The following is a 25,192-nucleotide window of genomic DNA, read 5'->3' on the forward strand; positions in this document are numbered from 1 at the left end:
GGGAAAGGGTTGTGGAGGTGGGTCCGAATGAAATGCTGTTGGAAGGGTTGCTGTGGACCTGATGAGCTGAATGGCAAGTGTCCACACTGTATGACGGTGCTGTCACCTTCAGGTCCATCCTACACTCATTTTAAATGCATGTCCCCACAAGGGAGCCATGGGATTGTGGAACTAACCCTGTAGTTTGGGTAAAATAACAGGATTTTCCTCTTTCAGAAGGCACTGCTGAGCTGTTAATGACTGGAAACCACTGCATGTACTAGTTTATCGATTCAACTCTGTCTCCCATCGTGTTAGTTATGGGGCATGAAGAACAGGTGTAAACCTTAGGAAAAGAACAATACATCACAACATGCCAGTGCATAATATTTATATTTCCATCATAAATTTCTGTGCCCCTTGCTAAAACAAAAATGGCTCATGTAAAGGTGTCGCACAGTGATGAAACACCAGCTTTGGGAAGTCTGTGTGGCAAGTTTATTTCAGCAGTTTCCTTGCAAATGTGGGAATAGGAATGTATGATAGAAAATTGCATGCAGATCTAAGTTACTTACATTCTATTTGGATAGGAGAAAGTGAGGACTGCAGGTGCTGGAGACCAGAGTCAAGAATGTGGTGCTGGAAAAGCACAGCAGGACAAGCAGTATCCGAGGAGCAGGAGAATTGAATCCCTTAGGGCTTATGCCGGAAACATCGATTCTCCTGCTCCTCAGGTGCTGCCTGACCTGCTGTACTTTTCCATGTCACACTCTCGACCCATATTCTATTTGGATGTCTGGCTGCTAGCTCAGATTAACTTTATCAAACATGTGAGGCTGAACTTCAGTCTGAATGTGCAACCTTGTTTTAGCAAATGTAAGGATCTCATTGTGATTTTCCTATTCAGCTGGTTATTCAAATTGTATAGATTTTACGAAATTGATAGTAATAACTGAGGATGTTTTCATGCAAAATCTGTAGTGAATAATGTGCAACATTTGAAAGAGCTTGTAGCTCGATTATTCCCAGTCTGTTTATGTTTTATTCATATTTCATACAAAAATAGCTTGATTTAAATATTTTAATGGAGAAAGTGAGGACTGCAGATGCTGGAGATCAGAGCTGAAAATGTGTTGCTGGAAAAGTGCAGCAGGTCAGGCAGCATCCAAGAAGCAGGAGAATCGACGCCTGAAGAAGGGCTCATGCCCGAAACGTCGATTCTCCTGCTCCTTGGATGCTGCCTGACCTGCTGTGCTTTTCCAGCAACACATTTTCAGCTTAAATATTTTAATAACATTCTCACCTGTTTCAGGTGTAACCATTACCTGGACATGTTGAATCCTACTAAATGTGTTGTTCGGAATTTAACAGGAAAAGCCAGAAATCCCCATTGAAATTAGGATATACTTGGAGGGGACAGACAGGATACAGATAAGCTTTGAATTGAATCAATGGATTAGGCATCAATACAGGCAACAGAAATGTATAAACAGCAGTTAAATACACGAGGAATACTGAATACAACCAACTGATAGATGTTATTACAAATCTCTCGAGCTAGTGGGATTTAAACCCTGGCCTCCGGGTTCAGAAATTACCACTGCACCATAAGAACACTTCCATCCAACTGACGAAACATAGTAAAGATACTTATCACATTAATACCATTAGATACCAGGGCCTCAAGGACACAAAAAAGGTGGAATCCTTCCTTCCCTGCCATTCAATGAGATCATGGCTTATCTGTCTGAGACCTCTAACTGCTTTTGTGCCAGCTCCTCATGGACCTCAACTCCCCAATATTTCAAAGACCTATGTACCTCGTTTTTAAATAATTCCAATTATCTAACCTCCACAACTTTCCAAGGTGGAAAATTCTAGACATTCATTACCCTCTGGGAAAAGAAACTCTTTCCCATTTGAATGTGCCCCTATTTTGAGATTGCCCAACTAGTGGATACATCTACTCAACATCTACCCTCTCAGGCCTCATCAGAAACGTGAATGTTTCAATAGGTCATCTCTCATTCTTCTTAACTCGAATGATTAAAGGCCTAACCTCTGTAGCTGTTCTTGATAAGTCAACCTTGTCATTCCAGGAATTAGCTGAATGAATCTCTTTTGAAGTGTCTCTAGTTCCAGTATATCATTCCTTAAGTACAGTGACCAAAATTGTGTATCGTACTGCAGGTGTAGCCTCATCAATCCTTTAGAATAAAGGACAAAATTTTATTTGTCATATTTACTTATCACACCTATTTGCTACCTTTTCATTCTCAAGAACATTTAAATCCCTTTGTGCTCCACTTTTTGGGAGTCTCTCTCTCTCTCTATTTAAATAATCTGCCTTTTGCTTCTTCCTACCAAAGTGCAGGACATTACACATTTCTACATTAAACTTCATCTGCCATTTTTTTTCTCACTTGCTGAACTTATGTATATTCCTTATGTCCCCATCATGACATACTCTCGCATCTATTTTTCTATCAGACCAAGTCCAGGAAATGAACCATCTTCTTTAGTGATAAACTTTGAATAAAGGATTCTTTTAAGATTGAATGAATAAGGGACCCCCACATTTGCATAGCAGGAGGGATCCGAACAATATAAAGATAAGACCTTTCCACTGAACTTTCTTCAGTATTAGGAACATTCAGGTATTAATTCTCTAAAGGTGTTTTTTTTCCATTGGACAGCTTTTTTTTTTGTTCGTTCGTGAGATTTGTACGTCGTCAGCTGGTTCTTGCCTGTTGCTAGCTGCCCTGGAACTGAATGGCTTGCCAAGTCATTTCAGAGGGCAGCTGAGAGTCACCCACTGTAGGTCTGGATTCACATGTAGGCCAGACCAGATAAAGATGGCAGATTTCCTTTGTTGAAGGACATTAGTGAGCCAGATGGATTTTACAACAGTTGAAAATGGTTTTGTTCATGAACATTGGCTAAGTTTTCTGGATTAATAGTCTAGCAATAATACCACTAGAGCATTGCCTCCCTTGTCAGATATTTTGTTCCAAGCACTGCAACTGAAATCATTGGTTTAGCCTGCTTCAGCTCAGACTTCAGTGAGGCAGGAGCCAGGGATTCAGATGTGTCAGTGCAACAGTTCACACTGAACACTGAGTGACATCAACCTCCACCCAGCCTCCACCTGTAGCATGTGGGGAAATGTACAGGGACAACAAGGTGGCACTCAACCTTCTAGGTGCCCCTAATATACAGCAGGCCGAAGCATTGTGGGTGTAGTAAACTCAAGGTGATCCTATGAATGCAGTAGGACATGTAGATGCAGAACTCAACACATGGAGGCTTATACATGTGTTAGATTACATGCTCTAACAATGTGGAAACCTTCTTATCACATCTTTCAGGACCATCTCAAATAGGAATATTATTGTAGGAATGGGGAGATGATGGCCCAGTGGTATTATTACTGGGCTGCTAATCCAGAGACATGGGTAATGACCTGGAGACCTGGGTTTGAATCCCCCCATGGCAGATGGTGGAATTTGAATTCAATAAAAATCTGGAATTAAGAGTCTTTAACAATAACCATGGCCAATTGTTGGAATCCATTTCCAATTGTTGGAAAAACCCATCTGGTTCACTAATGTCCTTTAGGGAAGGCAACTACAATCCAACCCTGGTCTGATCTACATGTGAATCCAGACCCACAGCAATGTGCTTGACTCTTTACTGCTCTCTGGGCAATTAGGGATGGGCAATAAATGTTGGCCTAGTCAGCAATGCCCTCTGCCCATGAGTGAATAAATAAAAACAAAGCTCCACAAACTACAAACCATGAATACGCATATGACAAGGAGCAAGCACAGTTATCACATCACGTTAAATGCACATTTGGCATTGTTTTCAATAATAATACATTTTCAAAAAAAAGTCTTTGTTTATCTAATATGCAAATGTTATCAGTGGCAAGGCTGGTTACAAGAAACGTGAGGAGGTATAGGCTGGCCTTGGGATAAGTTTGCAGAATCTATGTTACTTTCTGCATGGCCTGCTCCGTTTCTGTTCATTGCTTGACATCCTCCTCACTCTTTGATTCTTCTTCAACAGACAACGTATGTGTCTTCACAATGCTGCTGTTCAACTTTTGGCTAACCTCTACTATTCCCCCAAACTTAATTGAAGTGGAATTGCATTGTGGTTTAACACACTTACGGACCATTTTGTTACCATATTTAAACAGAAAAGTTAACTCATTTACAGTAAGAAAGGGGTTTATGGTCTTCTGTTAAATCAATGCATAAATGATACATTTACTTGTAAAATTCTCTTGAGTGGCAGAGTTGCTTGACTAGTTTGAGGTTTAATTTTGATACAACCTTTATTTTTGTTTGGGGGAGGCATATGCGATGACAGAGAATGGTGTTGATTTTTGCTTATATGTATTTACGTAGTCTTTACTCGAGATGGGACATAGTTTCAATCATTTATTGCATACACTCACCCACATTCTATTGGTGAAATATATTCATGAGCATTAACTTCACATACTAACCATGTAACTCAAATGCTATAATACTGTAAACTTAGAATTACTTTAGTATGCTTGAGTACTCAGATACCATGTTTGACAAATTATTACAGATTAGACATTGTATCTAGCAATCATTTGTCATGTTGATTATTCCGCATCTATGTGTGTAACAGGTTTAGTTTACAGTGCTTTAAAATGGTTTATGCCACACTTCTATGACAGGCTTCCAGGTCTTTCGACAATTGGTTTATTTTTCTGAGTCTTCATCTGAGCTGAATCAATCAAACAAGCAAAGTGAGCGTCAATAGTAAACTGTTTCGCAGAATCAAACACAGAGCAATTAAATACGGCACAGATCTCTCCTCTGCCCTTCTCAATATGATGGCTCCTCACTGAATCCTTCATCACCCTACCACGTCTCATTTTGTTCCAATGTGATGCTTAGTAGTAGATGTCAGCACACTATTGGATCATGGAGACAGGCTTCACTGGCAGGGTCAAACTTGTTTGTAATCTCCCTGTGTGCTTTACAATCAATGTCAGTGGGCAGTGTCTAGGAAAGAGAACGGCGTTCCAAACCTGGTCCGTTCCTACTGCAAGCCACTGTTGAGATCTACTAACTCAACATGTTCATGGATATAATCATGTTAATAGTTAATCTGATAACAAAAATGTGATTTCAAGATCAATCATTTAAAATGCTGAATAATATTAAAGTTACGGATGTGGGTTATACTCAAATTAGGCAAAATAGTAACTTCTGTGTATAATCAGTTCCCAGGACAATAAATAATCACCGTTCTCCAACCATGGCAGTAAATCTATATGTGTTAAGTGGAGGCCAGAAGCTTTATAAACATTTCGAACTTTTAGACAAATGGTTTATTTGCAACAAAATTATCTTAAATCATAATATTAGAGAGGAATTGAATATTTAGTCGAATGCTGCTTTTAAAGGGCTGAGCTTAAACTAACAAACCAGGCAGCTGTCTTATTGAAAACCACCTTAAGGATTCCGCAGTGTTTACTATCTGATGGACTCAAAGCTCTAAGGCTGTGTTGGATAATCTGAAAATAAACAGTGCCTCTGTATTTGATAGCAATGTGTAAAGCTGTTGATGTGGCAAATCAATTTTTGAGAGACATTGAAAAATTCAGTGCTTCTTGTCAGTAAATATTCCATTAACAACACCAGGTCCTGTGTTTATGTTCCTTTGCTGGTTATTTTTGTACTTGGCACCTGATAATATAATGCATCGACAAGATTATTGGAAATATCAATTTGCTACCTGTATTGGCTAGGTGTTTTTATTTCTAAATTAATATCTCTTCACACCAGGCATTATTTCTTTAATTATATGACTAAATGTTAAAGCATCAAGCCCATCTACCTGCCATGCTTGTTAAAATTATCATCGTTTTGAGGGGGAGCATCTCAAACTTCTCCGAGAATAGATTGTGTTTGGTGCATCCAGATGTTCACGAGTCTGCTGTATATTTCCAACATTGTGCTGCAACTTTGTTAAAAGGGAAATAGATATAATCGGTTACTTCACAAGTATTGTTTGTAATAATAACGCAAAATTGTGGAAGTTTACAGTAGGATATTCAAGTTAATTTTTATTGGAAACAAAAACAGAAATTGCTGGAAAAGCTCAGCAGGTGTGGAGAGAAATTGGAGTTAACATTTCAGGTCCAGTGACCCTTCCTCAAAACTCAACCTGAAACATTAACTCAGATTTCTCTCCACAGATGCTGCCAGACCTGCTCAGCTTCTCCAGCAATTCCTGCTTTGTTTCTAATTTACAGCATCCACAGTTCTTTTAGGTTTAACGTTTATTGGCTGTGGCTCTTTCAAAACTCATTTTTCAAATCTCTCAGGTCACTTTATAAACAATTTTATAAAATTTAAAAACTTCTGAGCGCATGTAATTAATTGATGATAAATATTGTATTCGCACATAGTCACACAGCTGTTCTGTTGTGTGATCATTTTGTATTTAATATATTGAATTGATTTGAGACTTGTTAATGATCCAGTACTAAATTATGAAAAAGGCCAAGTATGGGAACACTTTCATTTTGAGTACAACAGTTGTAGTGCAATCATGAATTCTACTATAATTAATTTCCCTTTTCACTGCACTTCATGCTCAGGGAACATTTGCATTTACATTTTCTCTATTTGGCAACATTCAGAAACTCAGAGCTGGCTTAGAAAAAATTATTTTCTTGCCTACTTAAACTAGATCATTATGGATAAATTGCCCAATTAATCTGTCCAGTTAACCCATATGTCTCATGCAACAATGAACCAGTATTTACTCCTCTTCAGAGATTGTCACTTTCAAGCTGTACACACACACATATACACACAAAAATCAGTAGTCTGTACCAATGCAACTAGCATACAGTGCTAGCATGGGGAACTAAGAATTTTCTTGTAACTTTTTCACTGTGTGGTATTTGCATCTAATGCTCCTGCTGACACCAAACAGAGAGCACGTGAACAGCAATTCAAAATGATAGCGCAGTGTGTTGATGTGACTTTGTCCGCTGAAAACACGTTGTGTATTAGGGCGGGAGGGTTCTATTTCAGGGCAAGGGTTTCAATTCTAACCTATCACATTCAGAAAATAGACCGTGCTGCCTCCTAACGGCAATAACTTTTCACCACTCCATTTCCCCACCCACTTCCAAAGTGCTATGCCTTTGGATAAATGTCTCAAAATAAACTGCACTTCCTCAGGTCAGCTGCTGACACTTCAGTCAAAGCAAAAGCTACTTGTTCAGTTGTTCATGCTGGAATGTGGAATACTTCGCATATTTATTCTTGAAATACAAAACATTTGTGAACGATTGAAAATATTCCATTCAAACCAACGTATTACTGGGTTGTCTGCTTGAGTGAGCTGAATACTGTGAAGTTGGTTTATATCATGAGTGCTGTGGCTGCAATGATCAGTCCTGGGTGAGGGAGGATGTACGTGAACTTGCACAGAATGCAGCATTGTAGCTGTGTGCTGAATTCCCTTTTTTCGTTTATCATTGAATAAAATGGTCTCAAAATGCAAACTGGGGATTTTATTTAGATTGAAATATAAAATTATTTCTTAGGTGTTAATAGTCCTCAAAACGCGAAGTATGTTGGGATATTGCGTGCAATTCTGGTCTCCTTCCTATCGGAAAGATGTTGTGAAACTTGACAGGGTTCAGAAAAGATTTACACGGATGTTGCAAGGGTTGGAAGATTTGAGCTACAGAGAGATGCTGAACAGGCTGGGGCTGTTTTCCCTGGAGCGTTGGAGGCTCAGGGGTGACCTTTATAGAGGTTTACAAAATTGAGTGGCATGGATAGGGCAAATAGGCAAAGTCTTTTCCCTGAGATCAGGGAGTCCAGAACTAGAGGGCATAGGTTTAGGGTGAGAGGGGAAAGATATAAAAGAGACCTACGGGGCAACTTTTTCATGCAGAGGGTGGTACAGGTATGGAATGAGCTGCCAGAGGATGTGGTGGATGCTGATACAATTGCAACATTTAAAAGGCATTTGGATGGGTATATGAATGGGAAGGGTTTGGAGGGATATGGGCCAGATGCTGGCAGGTGGGATTAGATTGGGTTGGGATATCTGATCATCATGGACAGGTTGGACATGTCTATTTCCGTGCAGTACATCTCTATGACTCTATTTGGATCTGACCCACCCTTTGGTTACCAGCAATGTTGTTCCTTCTCCACAGGCAGCAGAAGACAGAATGCCTACGAGGTAAAGGAGGGGATGCCTTCCACTCATCAATCCCATCATTTTCTGCAGAAGGGAAACAAAGTAAGTATTGACCCACAGAAAAGAAACAGGAACTTTCAAGGACAATGGTCCGGCTTCTGAATAAAAGGTTGCACTTGTTGGAATAAGATCCAAAAGATGTTCATCTCCTCTTTGTTTTTTGTAGTCAAACAATAAAAGCATCAATACTTTTACCACATTTTTAAAACTTTCCCTTCCTAATTCAAAAAAATGTTCATCTTTACTTTTGCTGTCAGAGCTCACAATTAACAGATCATGTGGAAGTCCTGCTGCATCTAGTTGTGAATGGGCTATTAAACAACAAGTTTTGTTTTATTATTGTCACATGTACCTAGGTACAGTGAAACGTTTTGTTTTGTACGCAGTACAGGCAGATCATACCATACAAAGATCATAGGCTAATAGAATATAGCAAGGAATACACAGTTACAGCTGCAAAGAAGATACACAAAAAGCAAGATCAATATTAGATTTGAAATTTGAACGGTCCATTCAGAAGTCTAATAAAAGCAAGGGAAAAAGCTATTCTTGAACATGTTGTTATGCATGTTTAATCTTCTGCCTGACGGAAGAGTTTCGAAGAGATTATAACTGGAGTGGGAGGGGTCTTTGATAAGATTGGCTGTCTTTCCAAGGATGTAGTCAATGGATGGAAGGTTGGCTTGCGTGATGGACTGGGCTGTGTTCATAACTCTCTGGTGTTCGTTATGGTCTTGGCCAGAGAAGTTGCCATACAAAGCCGTGATGTGTCCAAACAGGGGGAGGAGGCTCCACAAACATCTGCATCCCCAATGATGGGGGAGCCAGTGTATCAGTGCAAAGGTCAAAGCACTTGCAATCACCTTCAGCAAAAAGTGCCAAGTGGGTGATCCATTTTGGCTTGTTCCTGATGTACAGCCACCAAACAAATTTGATTTGTTCTACATTTATGTTAATGAGAAATGGTTGAAAGCATTAGATACTATAAAAGCTCTGAGCAACATCTTAATTAACCTAGTTGGACCTAGTGCTCGTGAGATAGTGGCCCTAGCCAAATTGCTATAATCTTTCTGCTCCATTGGGATGTTCACAGTCACCAATTCATCCTGTCTTTATCATCAATTTGGTAAAACCATCGGAATGTATAGTCTACAGAGAATTAGAGAATGGGTAGCTGGTTGGAAAACCTAAAGGAAAAGACTGATTTCTTAAGAAAGCTCATTCTTGGAGGCAACTACAGTTTTTTTTATAATGGGTCTGCATTTGTGCACATTACCCCCCCGAGACTACGGAAATATATTGTTCCAAACAATTGCTTATTTTTGCTTGATTGTATATGTTATGTCTATCTTTGGGGCACTGCCCCTTTAAGAGAGCTGTTCAGGTACCTCACATGGCATGGAGCTGAGGCTGATCCTAGAGTGAGCTACAACCACTGCCAATACGAGAATTGCTCAGATATTGCCAGTCCAAAATAAATGGGACAATTGTCCAGCTGTTTCTACTCCATCAGTCTAGATTAGAGTGGTGTTGGAAAAGCCCAGCAACATCCGAGGCGCAGGATGAAGGGCTCCTGCCCGAAACATCGATTTGCATCTACAGTCCTCACTTTTGCCCTCAATCAGTATAGTCTCAAATATCAACACAGGTAAGGAAAGTGCCAACAACAGTGCTGTCAAGCCACTCATACAGAAATACTGAAGCTGTTAATCAGTGCTGAGTTTGGGTTAGACCTGGGCACTGCAGCTACAGACATCACTACTGCCTTGGTCCAAATGCGGACAAAAGATCTGAATTCTGGTGATGATGTGATGCTGAAAGTCCTTGATATCAAAGCAGTATTTGCCCAAGTATGGATTCAAGGAGCTCTAGCCAAATTGAAGGCAGCATTCAGTAGGGGGTGCCTCACTGTTTCTACTGGCTGGTGTCATAGCTAGCACAAAGAAAGATAACAGTGGTTATTGGAAGCTCAGAGTTAGGGCAGATCCTCAGGACTTTGTTAGGGTATTGTTGAAAGTGTTGCGATTTACAACAGTACAGAAACAAATATATCAATATGGTGCTATCTGTATAATAATTCAAATTATTTCTCAAAACTGAAACACCATTTTCCCTTCCATAGACCGAACCTTTTCTCTACCCTGGGGTTTAAGTAAGGAAAAAAGTTTCGACACCCTTACAAGCCTGATCGCTAGTTGGCAAGTGCAGTCAGTGGAGGTAAGCTCTTGCAGTCAATAATGAAAGTGAATTCACTGATTGTATTTAGACACGTATTAATGTGCATTTCTGGTTAAACATTTTTGACAGCTGTTGGAAGCAGTACAAGCCATGCTGCTCTCAGAAGTTCAGAGGGTTTTCAGATCTTTGAGAAAGAAACCAATCTGTAACCAAGCATTGACTGGAGTGCAAAATGGCAGCAGCGAGTCCCAGAGTGAACAAATACAAGAAACACAACAAAATCCAAGCACAACAATGCTTTGTAAGTGGAAATGTACAAAGTTTGAATTTTTTGGTAGTTATTGTAATTCTTCATTGTATTTTCACTTTTTAATATTTACATAACATTTGTGGATGCCTTTATTTAAACATTTAGATATTGAATTTCCTCCAGCCCTCATGATTCTTCAGCCATCTTATGCTGCTGGACAGAATAGTACATGAGAAGGCCGAAGTGATTTATTCAATGTGGGTCGTCCTGTTTTGAATATCCCTCATGGTGGTTACTATGGTTCATGAAAGCGAGAAGGTTGGAATGACAGATCTCATTTGCTAGTAGCAGGGAAGTGCTGGTACTTGTAACCCTTCTCAATAACCTTTTGTTGTACTTTCAAAAACTTGACGAACTTACAATGCAGAACATCACCTGCGTTCTAAAAACAGAAAAGGAGAAAGATAATTGTGCATTCAGCATGGTCCCACACCTTCAAAAGATATCCCAATTCAAATTTTAACCCAGGAGCATTTCTCTTTATAATCTTTCTGCTCCATTGGGATGTTCATAGTCACCAATTCACCCTGTCTTTATCATCAATTTGGTAAAACGATCAGAATGTATAATCTACAGAGAATTAGAGAATGGGTAGCTGGTTGGAAAATCTAAAGGAAAAGACTGATTTCTTAAGAAAACTCATTCTTGAAGACAACTGAATTTTTTAATAAGTCTGCATTTGTGCATATTACCCTCCTAAGACAAAGGAAATGTATTGTTCCAAACAGTTACTTATTTTTGCTTGATGGTATATGTTATGTCTATCATTGGGGCACTGCCCATTTAAGAGAGCTGTTCCAGTGACTCACAAGGTATGGAGGTGAGGCTGAGTCTAGGGTTGGCAGTCGAGCTGTTAGCATAAAATAAAGCGTTCCCATTCTGAGTTTCACCTGTGCCTCCCTTGTGTATAATTCCTGGTTCCCAGTGAATTACAAATTTAACAGTGTAACAGTTATAAGAGTTCATTTTCAGTTAAAAGACTGAATTTTGCAGCCCCCTTGGGTATGGGTTGGTAACCAGGCAGAATGGGGGTCATTGGCCATTAAATTTGGCATCATGCCAACTGCTGCACCTGGCATCGGCCTATACTCAGTTGTAGTTTTACCAGCAGCAAGGGAGGCATTGGAAGGTTATCCTACCCAAATGCCAATTGAGACACTGAGATGGCCCCATGAAGGGCTACTTCCCACTGCCAATGGGATTTTAGGGTCACTGCCAATCTCCAGCCTGGTAGGTTTCACTTGTCAGGTTGTGGCATGTCAGGGTTATAGGTTTCCTCCTTAATGTCCTCCCATTGTTATATTTCCTCTCCAGCCCAATGCTTTGTGAGATAAGTTGCAATGCATGTTATTGTGGTACCCGTTAACTGAATTCTGATGCAAACTGCACTCTACCCAACCTAGAGCCACTGTTCAGTCATACCTAATAATTTCAGCAGAACATAACTGCACCGTAGCTACGTTGAATAACAAGAACATAGGAAGTAGGAGCTGGAGTAGGCCATTCAGCCCTTTGGGCCCATTCTGTCATTCAGTGAGATCATGGATGACCTTCTACATCAACTTTTTTTGCACTATTTTTGCACCCCTTGATGATTTAATTTGTGGACATCTATCCATTTCAGTCTTGCATACAAAAATAAAGTTGCCATAATCCTACTAGACTACAGGACTGCTCTTTCATTCGAGGGAGATGCCTGGTGGAGGATCACCACTCCTCAGGTGATGGGAGAGGTTCAGGAGGAGAGTTCCTTTCGGTCATTTCAGCTGGTGTGGGAATTGAACCCATGCTATTGGAATTGCTGTGCCTTGCAAGCTGTTGAGTAAACTGAATCTTAAACATACCTACAAATGACCCTCCACCACTCTCTGAGATGGACACTTGTAAAGATTCACCAACTGCTGATTGAAGAAATTCTTCCTCATGTCTGTCTTAAGTGGTCTGGCCATTCTCCTGCAACTGTCCCACTAGTTCTACTTCTCCCAGCCAAGGGAGAATGAATCTTTGATTTATCTTCGATGTTGATCCCTGCAAGAAGTCTGGATATTTAAGTGAGATCACCTCTTGATCTTCTAAACTCCAGCGAATATAGGCCCAGTCTGTTTAATCTTATCTGACAGGATGATCCCACGATCCCAGGAATTAATAAGGGAAAAGTTTGTCTCACACCCTGTGTGGTAGGTATACCTTTCCTTATTAAGGAGACCAAAACTGCATTTCGTACTCCAGGTTTAGTCTCACCAAGGCTCAATAAAATTGTGATAAGACATTTTGTTCTGTTTCTCAGAAGGCCAATGTACCATTTGCCTTTTCAGTTGATTGTTATACCTGTAGGTTAACTTCCAGTGACTCCCGAACTGGGACAGCCAAGGCCTTTTGAAGTTTAACACTTCCGAGCTTCACACCATTTAAGAAATTCTCTGCACTTCTGTTGTCCCTCCCAAAGTGGACAACCCCACATTTCTCCACATTGCATTTCATCTGCCAATTCTTTTCCCACTTACTTAGCCTCTCCGAATCCCCATGAAGTAAGTTTACATTCTCTACACAACCCATTTGCAAACTTGGAAATGTTACTGAATGGACAAGGGGGCAAGAGAAGTGAATTTAAATTATAATCACTTCTTCCTTCACAAGCCAGATATAGTCAGGCATTGTGTAATTTACAACATCCTCTTTTTACTTCTGTCTCTATCTGAGATAGGCCGAGAGGTGTTCCTTAAATTCTATTTTGTGGATTCCAGTTTTTGATGCAAACCCACAGCAAGGGTTTTGCCGTGACGTCGACGACAGGGTTTAATAAAGCAATATTCAAAATAGAAAGGAATTGCTTCACTGCTCTATACACACACTCTCTCAAACACTCACACTCTCTCGCACTCTCTCTCACGCATTCTCACACACTCACTCACTTTCGCTCTCTCACGCACTCACTCACACAATCTCACACGCTTTCACACTCTCTTATGCTCTCACACACTCATACATTCCCTCTCTCACTCTCACACACACTCTCAAACTCTCACACTCTCACTCTTTCACACACTCTCACACTCCCACTTTCTCTCACAGTCTCTCACTCTCACACACACTCACACACTTTCGCGCTCACTCTCTTGCATTCTCTCACTCCCAACTCACACGCTTACACTCTTTGACACATTCTCACACTCTTTCACTCTCTCACACTCTCACACACACTTTCACACATGCTCCAAACTCTTTCACACTCTCCCACAATCCATCACTCTCTTATTCTCTCACTTTCTCACACTCTCTCACACTCTGTCACACACTCTCATACAAGCTACTCACTCTTTCACACTCTCACTTTCTCACTCTCTCTCTCTCTCTCACTCTCTCACTCTCTCACTCTCACACACTGTCACATACTCTCACACACGCTCACACGCTTTCACTCAACACTCTCACTCTTTCACACTCTCACTCTCTCACTGTCTCTCACCCTCTCTCATTCTCTCTCACACTCTCACACACACACACTCACTCTCTCGCACACTCTTGCACTCTTGCACTCTCTCTCTTGTACTCTCTTACATACTTGCTCTGTCACACTCTCTCACACTCTCGCACTCTGTCACATTCTCTCACTCTCCCACTCTCTCACACTCTTGCAATCTCTCACACGCACTCTCCCTCACTCTCTCTCACTCTCCCTCACTCTCCCTCACTCTCACTCTCCCACACTCTCGCAATCTCTTGTACTCTCTCTCACACTCACTCTCATTCTCTCATTCCCAACACGCACACTCACACACTCCCACACTCACACACTCACACACTCACACACTCACACACTCACACACTCACACACTCCCACACTCTCGCACACTCCCACACACTCACACACTCCCACACTCTCGCACACTCCCACACACTCACACACTCCCACACTCTCGCACACTCCCACACACTCACACACTCCCACACTCTCGCACACTCCCACACTCTCGCACTCTCTTGCAGTCTCTCACTCTTTCTCATGTGCTCTCTCTCTCACACACGCTCTGTCACACTCACACTCTCCCACTCTCTCCCACTCTCTCCCACTCTCTCCCACTCTCTCCCACTCTCTCCCACTCTCTCATGCTCTCGTAATCTCTCGTACTCTCTCACTCTCTCTCACTCACTCTCACTCTCTCACTCCTAGCACGCAAACTCTCACACACTCTCACACCGTCTCACTCTGTCATACACACACATGCTCCTTACTCTCTCACACTCTCACTCTCACACATTTTGCACACTCTTGTACAATCTTGCACATTCACACTCTCTCTCTCACGCTCTTTATCTCTCATGCACTCTCTCACTCTCTCATGCTCTCTTTCTCTCATTCTCACTCTCTCTCACACTCTCTCACATTCTCTTTCTCACTCTCCCTCACTCTCCCTCACACACTCTTACACACTCTTACACACACTCATACACTCTCGCACTCTCTCTCACTCTCTCTCATTCACTCTCACTCTCTCACTCCCATCTCGCTGCACTCTCACACACTCTCACACACTCTCACACACTCTCACACACTCTCACACTCTCTCACACTCTCTCACACTCTCTCACATTCTCTCTCATTCTCTCTCATTCTCTCTCAGTTTCTCTCTCACACTCTCACACACTCACACTGTCACACAGGCTCACACACGCTCACACACTCTCACTCATTCTCTCTCACTCACTCTCTCTCGCACTCTCTTGCACTCTCACACATTATCACACACTCGCACACACGCTCCTCATTCTTTCACGCTCTCTCACTCTCACTCACTCATTCACACATTCTCACACACACTCTCACTCTCTCAGGCACGCTCACACACACTCTCTCACACACTCGCACACACTCTCACACACTCTCACACTCTCTCACACTGTCACACACTCTCTCACACACTCACTCACTGTCTCACATTTCCTCATGCAGTCTCACACTCTCTCACTCTTACACTCCCAACTTGCACTCTCTCACACTATCTCACACTATCTCACACTCTCTCACACTCTCTCACACTCTCACACACACTCTCTCACACACTCTCACACACTCTCACACACTCACTCACGCTCACACATTCTCACGTACTGTTACACACACTCCTCACTCTCTCACCCTCTCTCACCCGCTCACACTCTCACCCACTCTCTCACCCACTCTCTCACCCACTCTCTCGCCCACTCTCTCGCCCACTCTCTCGCCCACTCTCTCGCACACTCTCTCGCACACTCTCTCGCACTCTCTCACTCCCTCACTCTCCCGCATTCTCCCGCACACTCTCGCATACACTCGCACTCTCTCGCACACACTCGCATACACTCTGACACACTCGCACACACTGTCACACATGCTCACACACTCTCATTCATTCTCACTCGCTTTCAATCACACTCTCACACACTCTTGTGCTCTCTCACTCTCTCGCCCTCGCCCTCTGTCACACTCAGGCTGGGACTTCATTTATTGAAATTTAGGAAATGAGAGATGATTTCATTGAAGTATATCAGCACCTTCGGAAGCTTGACAGCGTAAATGCTAAGATGGTGTTTTCCCCTCACAGGAGAACCAGAGGTCAATAGTCTCAGAATAAAGGGGCACCAGTTTAAGACTGAGATGAAGAGGGACACCTTTTCTCAGAGAGTTGAGAGTCCTTGGGATTCCTTGCTACAGAGAGGTATGGGGACAGAGTCCTTGTATATATGTAGTCTGATATAAATTCTTGATCATTTTGAGGGATTCAAGGATTAAAGGGAAAGGACAGGAAAGTGGACATGAAGAAAGTCGGATCAGTCATGATCCTATTGGATGGCAGAGCAGGCCTGAGGGACCAAGCTCCTTATTTCTCATCGCCTTTTGGGACCTTTCAAGAATCTGTTGAATTTTGTATGATAATCTTCAATGCAGAGCTGAAAATGTGTTGCTGGTAAAGCGCAGCAGGTCAGGCAGCATCCAAGGAGCAGGAGAATCGACGTTTCGGGCATGAGCCCTTCTTCAGGGTTTCTGAAGAAGTGCTCATGCCCGACATGTTGATTCTCCTGTTCCTTGGATGCTGCCTGACCTGCTGCACTTTTCCAGCAACACATTTTCAACTCTGATCTCCAGCATCTGCAGTCCTCACTTTCTCCTAATCTTCAATGCATCCAGTATTTAAAAAAAAACTTAAGACCATAAGACATAGGAGTGGAAGTAAGGCCATTCGGCCCATCGAGTCCACTCCGCCATTCAATCATGGCTGATGCGCATTTCAGCTCCACTTACCAGCGTTCTCCCCGTAGCCCTTAATTCCTCTAGACAACAAGAATCTATCAATCTCGGCCTTGAAGACATTTAGCGTCCCGGCTTCCACTGCACTCCGTGGCAATGAATTCCACAGGCCCACCACTCTCTGGCTGAAGAAATGTCTCCTCATTTCTGTTCTGAAATGACCCCCTCTAATTCTAAGGCTGTGTCCACGGGTCCTAGTCTCCTCGTCTAACGGAAACAATTTCCTAGCATCTTCCTTTTCCAAGCCATGTATTATTTTGTACGTCTCTATTAAGTCTCCCCTTAATCTTCTAAACTCCAACGAATACAATCCCAGTATCCTCATATGCTAGACCTGTCATTCCAGGGATCATCCGTGTGAATCTCCGCTGGACACGTTCCAGTGCCAGTATGTCCTTCCTGAGGTGTGGGGACCAAAACTGGACACAGTACTCCAAATGGGGCCTAACCAGAGCTTTATAAAGTCTTAGTAGTACATCTCTGCTTTTATATTCCAACCCTCTTGAGATAAGAGACGACATTGCATTCGCTTTCTTAATCACGGACTCAACCTCATGTTTACCTTTAGAGAATCCTCGAATAGCACTCCCAGATCCCTTTGTGCTTTTGGCTTTATTAATTTTCTCACCATTTAGAAAGTAGTCCATGCTTTTATTCTTTTTGCCAAAGTGCAAGACCTCGCACTTGCTCACGTTAAATTCCATCAGCCATTTCCTGGACCACTCTCCCAACCTGTCTAGATCCTTCTGTAGCCTCCCCACTTCCTCAGTACTACCTGCCTGTCCACCTAACTTTGTATCATCGGCAAACTTCGCTAGAATGCCCCCGGTTCCCTCATCCAAATCATTAATATATAATGTGAACAGCTGTGGCCCCAACACTGAACCCTGCGGGACACCGCTCATCACCGGCTGCCATTCTGAAAAAGAACCTTTTATCCCAACTCTCTGCCTTCTGTTAGACAGCCAATCCTCAATCCATCCCAGCAGCTCACCTCGAACACCATGGGCCCTCACCTTGCTCAGCAGCCTCCCGTGTGGCACCTTATCAAAGGCCTTTTGAAAGTCTAGATAGACCACATCCACTGGGTTTCCCTGGTCTAACCTACTTGTTACCTCTTCAAAAAATTCCAACAGGTTTGTCAGGCATGACCTCCCTTTACTAAATCCATGTTGACGTTTCGGGCATGAGCCCTTCTTCAGGGTTCCTTCTTTCAACTCTCTGGGATGTAACTGTCTGTTTCAGAGATTTTATCCACCAAGAATTCAGTTAATTTTTACAAGTTCAATATATACTTTCAATTTCTCTATTTTGTAGGTCCCTTGGTTCCCTGGTATTTCTGGAAGATTTTTTGTATTTTCTTCCATGAAGACCATACAAAAATAATTATGAAGCTCCTGTCTTCACCTGCAATGGGACAAAATTCGTTTTAGCTAGTTTTTTCCTTTTCATTTACCTAAAGAAGCTTTTACAGTGCATCTTGATGTTTCTCTCTAGTTTGGATTTGTCTTCCCTATTCACTTTCTTTATCAGTTTCTTGGTCACCCTTTTCGAGGTTCTAAATTGCTCCCGATTCTCAGGTTTACCACTTTTTCTGGCATCCTTTATAAGCTAGTGTTTTTGTTTTGATCTTTCACTTCTTTTGCTAGCCTCAGTGGATTCGCTTTCTCCATTGGGCGTTTGTACCTTAGAGGAATATAGAGGAATCTGTTGTACATCATGTATGTAGCACTTCTTTAAAAACTTATAACGATCTGTCAAATTCCATTGTATCAATTACTGTATTAGCCACCTTACATTCCTAATTTCCTGTTTTTTACACTGTCCAACATTATCATTACTCTTTGGTGGCTTATAAATAACTCCTTTTGCTGTTTCTTACCTCCACCCAAACATAGTCCCTGTCTTGATTATTTGATCTATGCGCCTTCCTCACTAATGTATTGCCTTTGTTCCTTTTTATGAGTGCTGTCTCACCTCTTTTTCCTTTATACCTATCCCATAGTTGACAACAATCCACCCTTTGTGAGTTGATAGCAATGATGTACCAAATTACCCTGTTCCATTTTTAGGACAATCGAGGCCAGTTGGAGGAAATTACACAAAATTTGGTTCATTTTGGAATGGACATCCTTAAATTGAATTGGAATCCATTTTTCATTATAGCTGATGTTTTTCTCTCCTTTGTCTTTTCTTACCAAAACCTTACTTTAACGTGTTTTCAAAAATAGGTCCTCAATAGTTGGAAATACTTCTGTCTGCAGGAATTGAGCTTGATGTGTGACTAGCTCCTGTTTACAGAACATGGGATCAGGGCACGGTCAGGCATTACATCAGATGCCTCTGTAAGCATAAAGGACTGTATTTGATGCCAAGGCTTGTTCATTCGTATTTGGAGGACAAATTACAAAACTAGAAATTGGAAGCTCATCATTATTAATGCCAGCAATATGTTGTTTTTCTGAATGTTTTACTTTTCCAATAACAGTGACTAGTAACATCATAAATGTCAGTCTTTGTAAAGACAAATCAGGAAATGCTTATGGTGTTGATTGGAGACAATATTTAAGGGGTTGGTCTTCCCTAGTGAGGAGTGTTCATTGGGAAAATGTGGGAACAGACTGGAGTTTGTATTTAAATATGAAACAAAAAAACAGTTGTGGAAGACACTGATCTCTGCTTCCTGCTTTGATAAATGGATGGTGAACAATGTAACAGAAATAGGTTAGGATGTTTAAAACCTCAAATGAAGAAACACTTTTGTGATGACCTCTTTAAGACTCACGGGGAGTCAGTAATTAATTTCCTGTAGAGCTGCTTGAGTACGAGTTGCCTTAGTAACCTGCCCAGCTAGAACTCATCACCTGAGCCTTTTGTAAAGCTGGATCTGCAGAATTATCTGTCCCGGGCAGGGACCAGCTGATGTATGCCACAAGTCGTGGCTGTATTTTGGTCTTCAGCAATAAACCCATGTACAGGGGTACAGCGGATGTACACAGGGATTTTGGGGATCAAGGCCATCACTCTCTGAATGTGGCAACACAAGTAGGTAGGGTAGTAAAGAAAGCGTATGGCATGCTTATCTTTATTGGTCGGGGAATTGAGTACAAGATGTCATATTGCAGCTTTATAAGACTTTGGTTAGGCCACACCTAGAGTATTGCATTCAGTTCTGTTCGCCACATTATAGGAAGAACGCGGAGGCTTTGGAGAAGGTGCTGAAGAGGTTAACCAGGATATTGCCTGGATTAGAGGGTATGAACTACAAGGAGAATCTAGAAAAACTCAGGAGTGGCGGAGGCTGATTGGAGACTTGATAGAAATGTATTACATTATGAGAAGCATAGACAGGGTTGATGGTCAGAATCATCCTCCCAGAGTTGAAATGACTAGGGGGCATGCATTGAAGGTGAGAGGGAGAAAGTTCAAAGGAGATGTGAGCGGCAAATCCTTTTACACAGAGAGGGATAGGAGTGTGGTACATGTTGCCAAGGATGTAGATACGGTAGGGACAATTAAAAGACTTTAAGATAAGCACATAAATATGCAAAGTATGGAGGGATGTGGACCAAGGGCAGGCAGAAGGGATTAGTTTAACTCGGCGACATGTTTGGCACAACATTGTGGGCCAATGGGCCCATTTTGTGCTGTTCAGTTCTATGTTCTGTGTTACTTTCCCGTCGGATTTCCTGAGTTATTACAACTTTGATGCTTTGCTCACCGTTTGGAGCAGCTAATAACATTGATGCTTGACTGTGTTCCATTAATCTGAACCTTTCATAGATGAAGTTAGAAGGTGTTTCTTCGTGATCTGTTCAGCTGCTCACTCCTTGGTGTTATCCAGCTGACTGCAATTAGAGTTCTGCACCATAAAGATGTCGCCTTAAAACAAATACAGTGATTTATCGCTGGTGTGGATTGATGTTCCGGATTCGATTAAGCTTTTACTGTATTAGGATATTAAAGAAACTCAATTGGATAAACAGCTTGGACAAATTCCTTTGACCATGAATATAAAAGTTTTACATCCTGGAGTGTGAGCATTTATCTTGTGAGTTTTACAAGATAAGTCATAATTGTGGCTAATAAATGAAGTAATTTGGTTAACAAAATGCATGCAAGTGACTGTAATTAGAGTGATACATGTGAATCAATGGCGTCTATATCAGAGGAATAGTAATGGGAGTAATTTGAACACTTTATTCCTAATCTTTTGCGTGTCTGAGAACCTAAAGATTAATTCTACCCAAGAAATAAAATATTTAGAGGCTTCTATTTCAGGTTCATAACACTCCAGCACAGATTGGGTGTTTGGGGATTGTGTTAATGCTGCTGTATCCCTCTCCAAACAGACATGCTCATCAAATCCACAACATTTAAAACCAACCAAGCAAGGTATTTTCTGATGGATCTGTTAAAAAAGATCAGTCTTAGAACCAGGCTCTCTGGTCGGCTGAGTTTCAATGTGTGAAGCTGATGAGAGTGACAATTTCAGCTGGGGTGATGCAGCATTCATTTTCGGAGATCAGATTCATTTGCTGAAAAATTATGTAATTTTTTTTGTCTCCAATTAAACAAAATATGTAGCCAAAGGCTGTCTACAGCCTGTCTTATATCTAGGGCAACTTTGTCTCATGATAGACATATCTATATATCTGTATTGATGCATGCATATTTATTTAACATGTATTCGGCACTGAACATCAGCTCAAATGTTATCATTTAGAATTAGCTTTGCTACAGCAAAGAATCAGGCTTGTTAGATCAGGCTGGGTCGTCAGCAGCGTTCTGATTTCTTGTAAAATGATGAATAAATCTATCCCTAGACAATCGTAGACTTGAAGAGGGAGAAATAATGGAACAAAGCATGTTTTCGTTTTTTTTTAAATTTAGATTTTTGGTGATTTTTCTTTGTTCTTCAAAGTGAAGGCTGTCAGTGCTGGGGAGTGAAATACTTCTCTTCTTTTTGTAACCAATGTCAGCATTCGGCAGTCGCAGATCAGGTACAGTACAACCAGCTGTAAGTTACAGCTCCCTGCGCTCTGCCCCAACAATGTACCTTAACCTCAACCTCATTAAAACACCCCCTACTGCACCATTTGTGACATTTTTGCTTCATGCACCAGCCATCCTTGCAACCTTTCTGAGTGAGGATGCCAATTAGAGATGGATTACGGGCAGTTTTGAGCTGTGGCCTTACATCTGTGAGCAACTGGGCTGAAACTGCCCAAACTCCCTTCTCCTGAGACCCTCTCAGGCTGTGAAGAAATTAGACTTCCATCCCATTAGTCTGGGTTCAACTCAAGCCCAATCCCCAGAGGTAGAGCAACAGTGTACTAGACCACTCTGCCAACTAATCCCCCTTTCTGTTCCATTGACTGGCATAGGGTCAGGACAGGCTTTGAATTAAGCAACACAGGGTTTCGTGAGTAGACCAAATTACAAACACTTACTGTGAGGTTCATTGACTCTTTGTGACCACTCGTCTGTTTATGTCAGTTGCCAGGTCAGAGTTTTGAGAGGAACTAAATTTCAGTTTCATTCAACTTGCTTCAAAAATTGAAGTAAAAGTAGGGTCGGAACAAATTAAATGTATTTGAGAAAAAGAAATTGAGTAATTTAACTTGCCTGGCTAATTAGTGCACTTCTCAATGTGGAATTAAGCTATACAGAAACTGCTGGAAAAGCTCAGCAGGTCTGGCAGCATCTGTGAAGAGAAATCAGAGTTAATGTTTTGGATCCGGCGACCCTTCCTCAGAACTGATGGGTAGTGGGGGAAATATGGGCTTTTATGTGTAAAATAGGGTGGTGTGAGGGGGTAAGGAGTAAATGATGGGTGGGGATAGGGCCCAAAGAGAGAGAAAAATGGTTGGACAGACAAAGGAATGGATAACGATCTGGCTAGGAGGGTGAATAGCTGTTAATGGAGACTGGTAGTGGCTAACAATGAGTTGTGTGTAATAACAGACTATGTGATTAGAAGGAGAAATCAATACTAAATCCTGAAGGCTGCAGGGTCCCTAAGTGGAAATCGAGGTGCTGTTCTTCCAGCTTGTGCTGAGCTTTGCTGGAGCACTGCAGCAAGCCTGAGACAGAGATGTTGGCCAGGGAACAGGGTGAGGGTGTTAAGGTGGCGACTGGAAGCTCAGGGTCTTTGTTTTGGGCAGAATGAAGGTGTTCTGTGAAATGGTCACCCAGTCTACACTTCGTTTCTCCAATGTAGAGGAGACAACATTGTGAGCAGCTAATACAGTAGACTAGATTGTGAGAAGTGCATGTAATGCGCTGCCTCACCTGGAACATGTGTTTGGGCCCTTGGATACTGAGGAGGGAAGAGGTAAATACACCTCGGTGATTGCAGGGGAAAGTACCATTAGGCTGCGGGGTATTGAGAGGAAAGGAAGAGTGCACCAGGGTGTCTCTGAGGGAATGGTCCCTTGAAGGCGGACAAGGGAGGGAGGGGGGTATGTGTCCGGTGGTAGCATCTTGCTAGAGGTTGCATAAATGGCGGCTAATGATCTTCTGGATGTGGATGCTGGGGGAATGGTAGGTAAGGAGAAGGGGGAACCCTATCCCGCTGCAGGAGATGGGTGAGAGCCAGTTGAGGACCCTGTCAACAACGGTTCTGGGGAATCTTCGATTGAGGAAGAAGGTGGACATTTCAGAGGCTCCATTGTCGAAGTTGGCATCATCGGAACCTAGCGACGGTTAATGTATTCCAGTAGCATTTGTCATTTTTATAAATGATCTGGATGAGGGCGTAGAGGGATGGGTTAGTAAATTTGTGGATCATGCTAAGGCAGATGGAGTTTTGGATCGTACCAAAGGATGTTGTGGGTTACAGAGGAACATAGATAAGATGCAGAGCTGGGCTGAGAAGTGGCAAATGGAATTTAATGTAGAAAAGTGTGAAGTAATTCACTCCAGAAGAAATAACAGGAATGCAGAGTACTTGCCTAATGGTAAAATTCTTGACAGTGTAGATGAACAGAGAGATCTCGGTGCCCAGGTGCATAGATCCCTGAAAGTTGCCACCCAGGTTGATATGGTTGTTAAGAAAGCATATGGTGTGTTGGCGTTTATTGGTCGAGGAATTGAGTTTTGAAGCCACAAGGTCATGCTTCAGTTGTACAAGACGCTGGTCAGGCCTCACCTGGAGTATTGCGTGCAGTTCTGGTCACCGCATTATAGGAAAGATGTGAAAGCTTTGGAAAGGGTTCAGAGGAGATTTACTTGGATGCTGCCTGATATAGAAGGAAGGTCTTACAAGGAAAGGTTGAGAGAACTAAGGCTGTTTTCATTGGATAGAAGATTGAGAGGTGACTAAATCGAGATATAGAAGATAATCAGAGGGTTAGATAGGGTGGATAGGCCTTTTTCCTCGGATGGTGATGGCTAGCACGAGAGGACATAGCTTTAAATTGAGGGGTGATAGATATAGGACAGCTATCAGGGATAGTTTCTTTACTCAGAGAGTAGTAGGGGCGTGGAACAGCCTGCCTGCCACAGTAGTAGACTCGCTGACGTTAAGGGCATTTAAATGTGCATTGGACATACATATGGATAATAATGGAACAGTGTAGATTAGATGGGCATCAGATTAACTTCACAGGTCGACGCAACATCAAGGGTCGAAGGGCCTGTAATGTGCTGTAATGTTCTATGTTCTAAAATTGGGGATTAACATTAAAAGTGACAAGGCAGCACTAAGTTAAAATGATTTCAAGCCAGGCAAGGAGGAATTTTCCTTGTAGTCACTTTGCATTCAGTCTACGGCTTCACAGAGTATGAATGTGTTAAGTTGGAGAAAGTGGATGAGAATGAATGTCCTAAAATCAGAAATGGAAAGGTACAGGATGGCATTTCCTTCCTTCCTGACACCCCATGGGGTGCAGCTTAGGTACCTGGTCTTGAGCAAGACACCTGAAAGTGAGGCACATGCCTCCACGACCTTCTGGATTGCTGACTTCCATCTAGGCCAGGTACGGCATTATTGCCAGTGATAGTGGAGACTGCTGTAGCTTTTCGCCCTCTCTCATTTGGTTTGGGCTGTGATAGGGAGAGGGAGGATTGGAGAGAAGGAGCCAATTCGATTGGCAACATTAGCTAAGTTTAGATTGACAGTTTTTACTAACAAGCCATTAGATAACATGGGCCTC

At 42.0% G+C, this 25,192-nt stretch overlaps 1 protein-coding gene across 1 annotated transcript in view; it reads left to right on the top strand.

The window, feature by feature from the left end:
* Positions 1-25,192, top strand: part of LOC140468936 (WD repeat-containing protein 72-like) — a 300,146-nt gene that overhangs the window by 172,566 nt on the left and 102,388 nt on the right. The window contains exons 16-18 of the mRNA XM_072565060.1: positions 8,216-8,301; positions 10,382-10,476; positions 10,567-10,738. Coding sequence (XP_072421161.1) covers positions 8,216-8,301; positions 10,382-10,476; positions 10,567-10,738 — 353 coding nt within the window. The remainder of the gene's footprint in view (positions 1-8,215; positions 8,302-10,381; positions 10,477-10,566; positions 10,739-25,192) is intronic.

Source organism: Chiloscyllium punctatum, chromosome 48, assembly GCF_047496795.1.
Source record: "Chiloscyllium punctatum isolate Juve2018m chromosome 48, sChiPun1.3, whole genome shotgun sequence".
NCBI classification, from domain to species: Eukaryota; Metazoa; Chordata; class Chondrichthyes; order Orectolobiformes; family Hemiscylliidae; genus Chiloscyllium; species Chiloscyllium punctatum.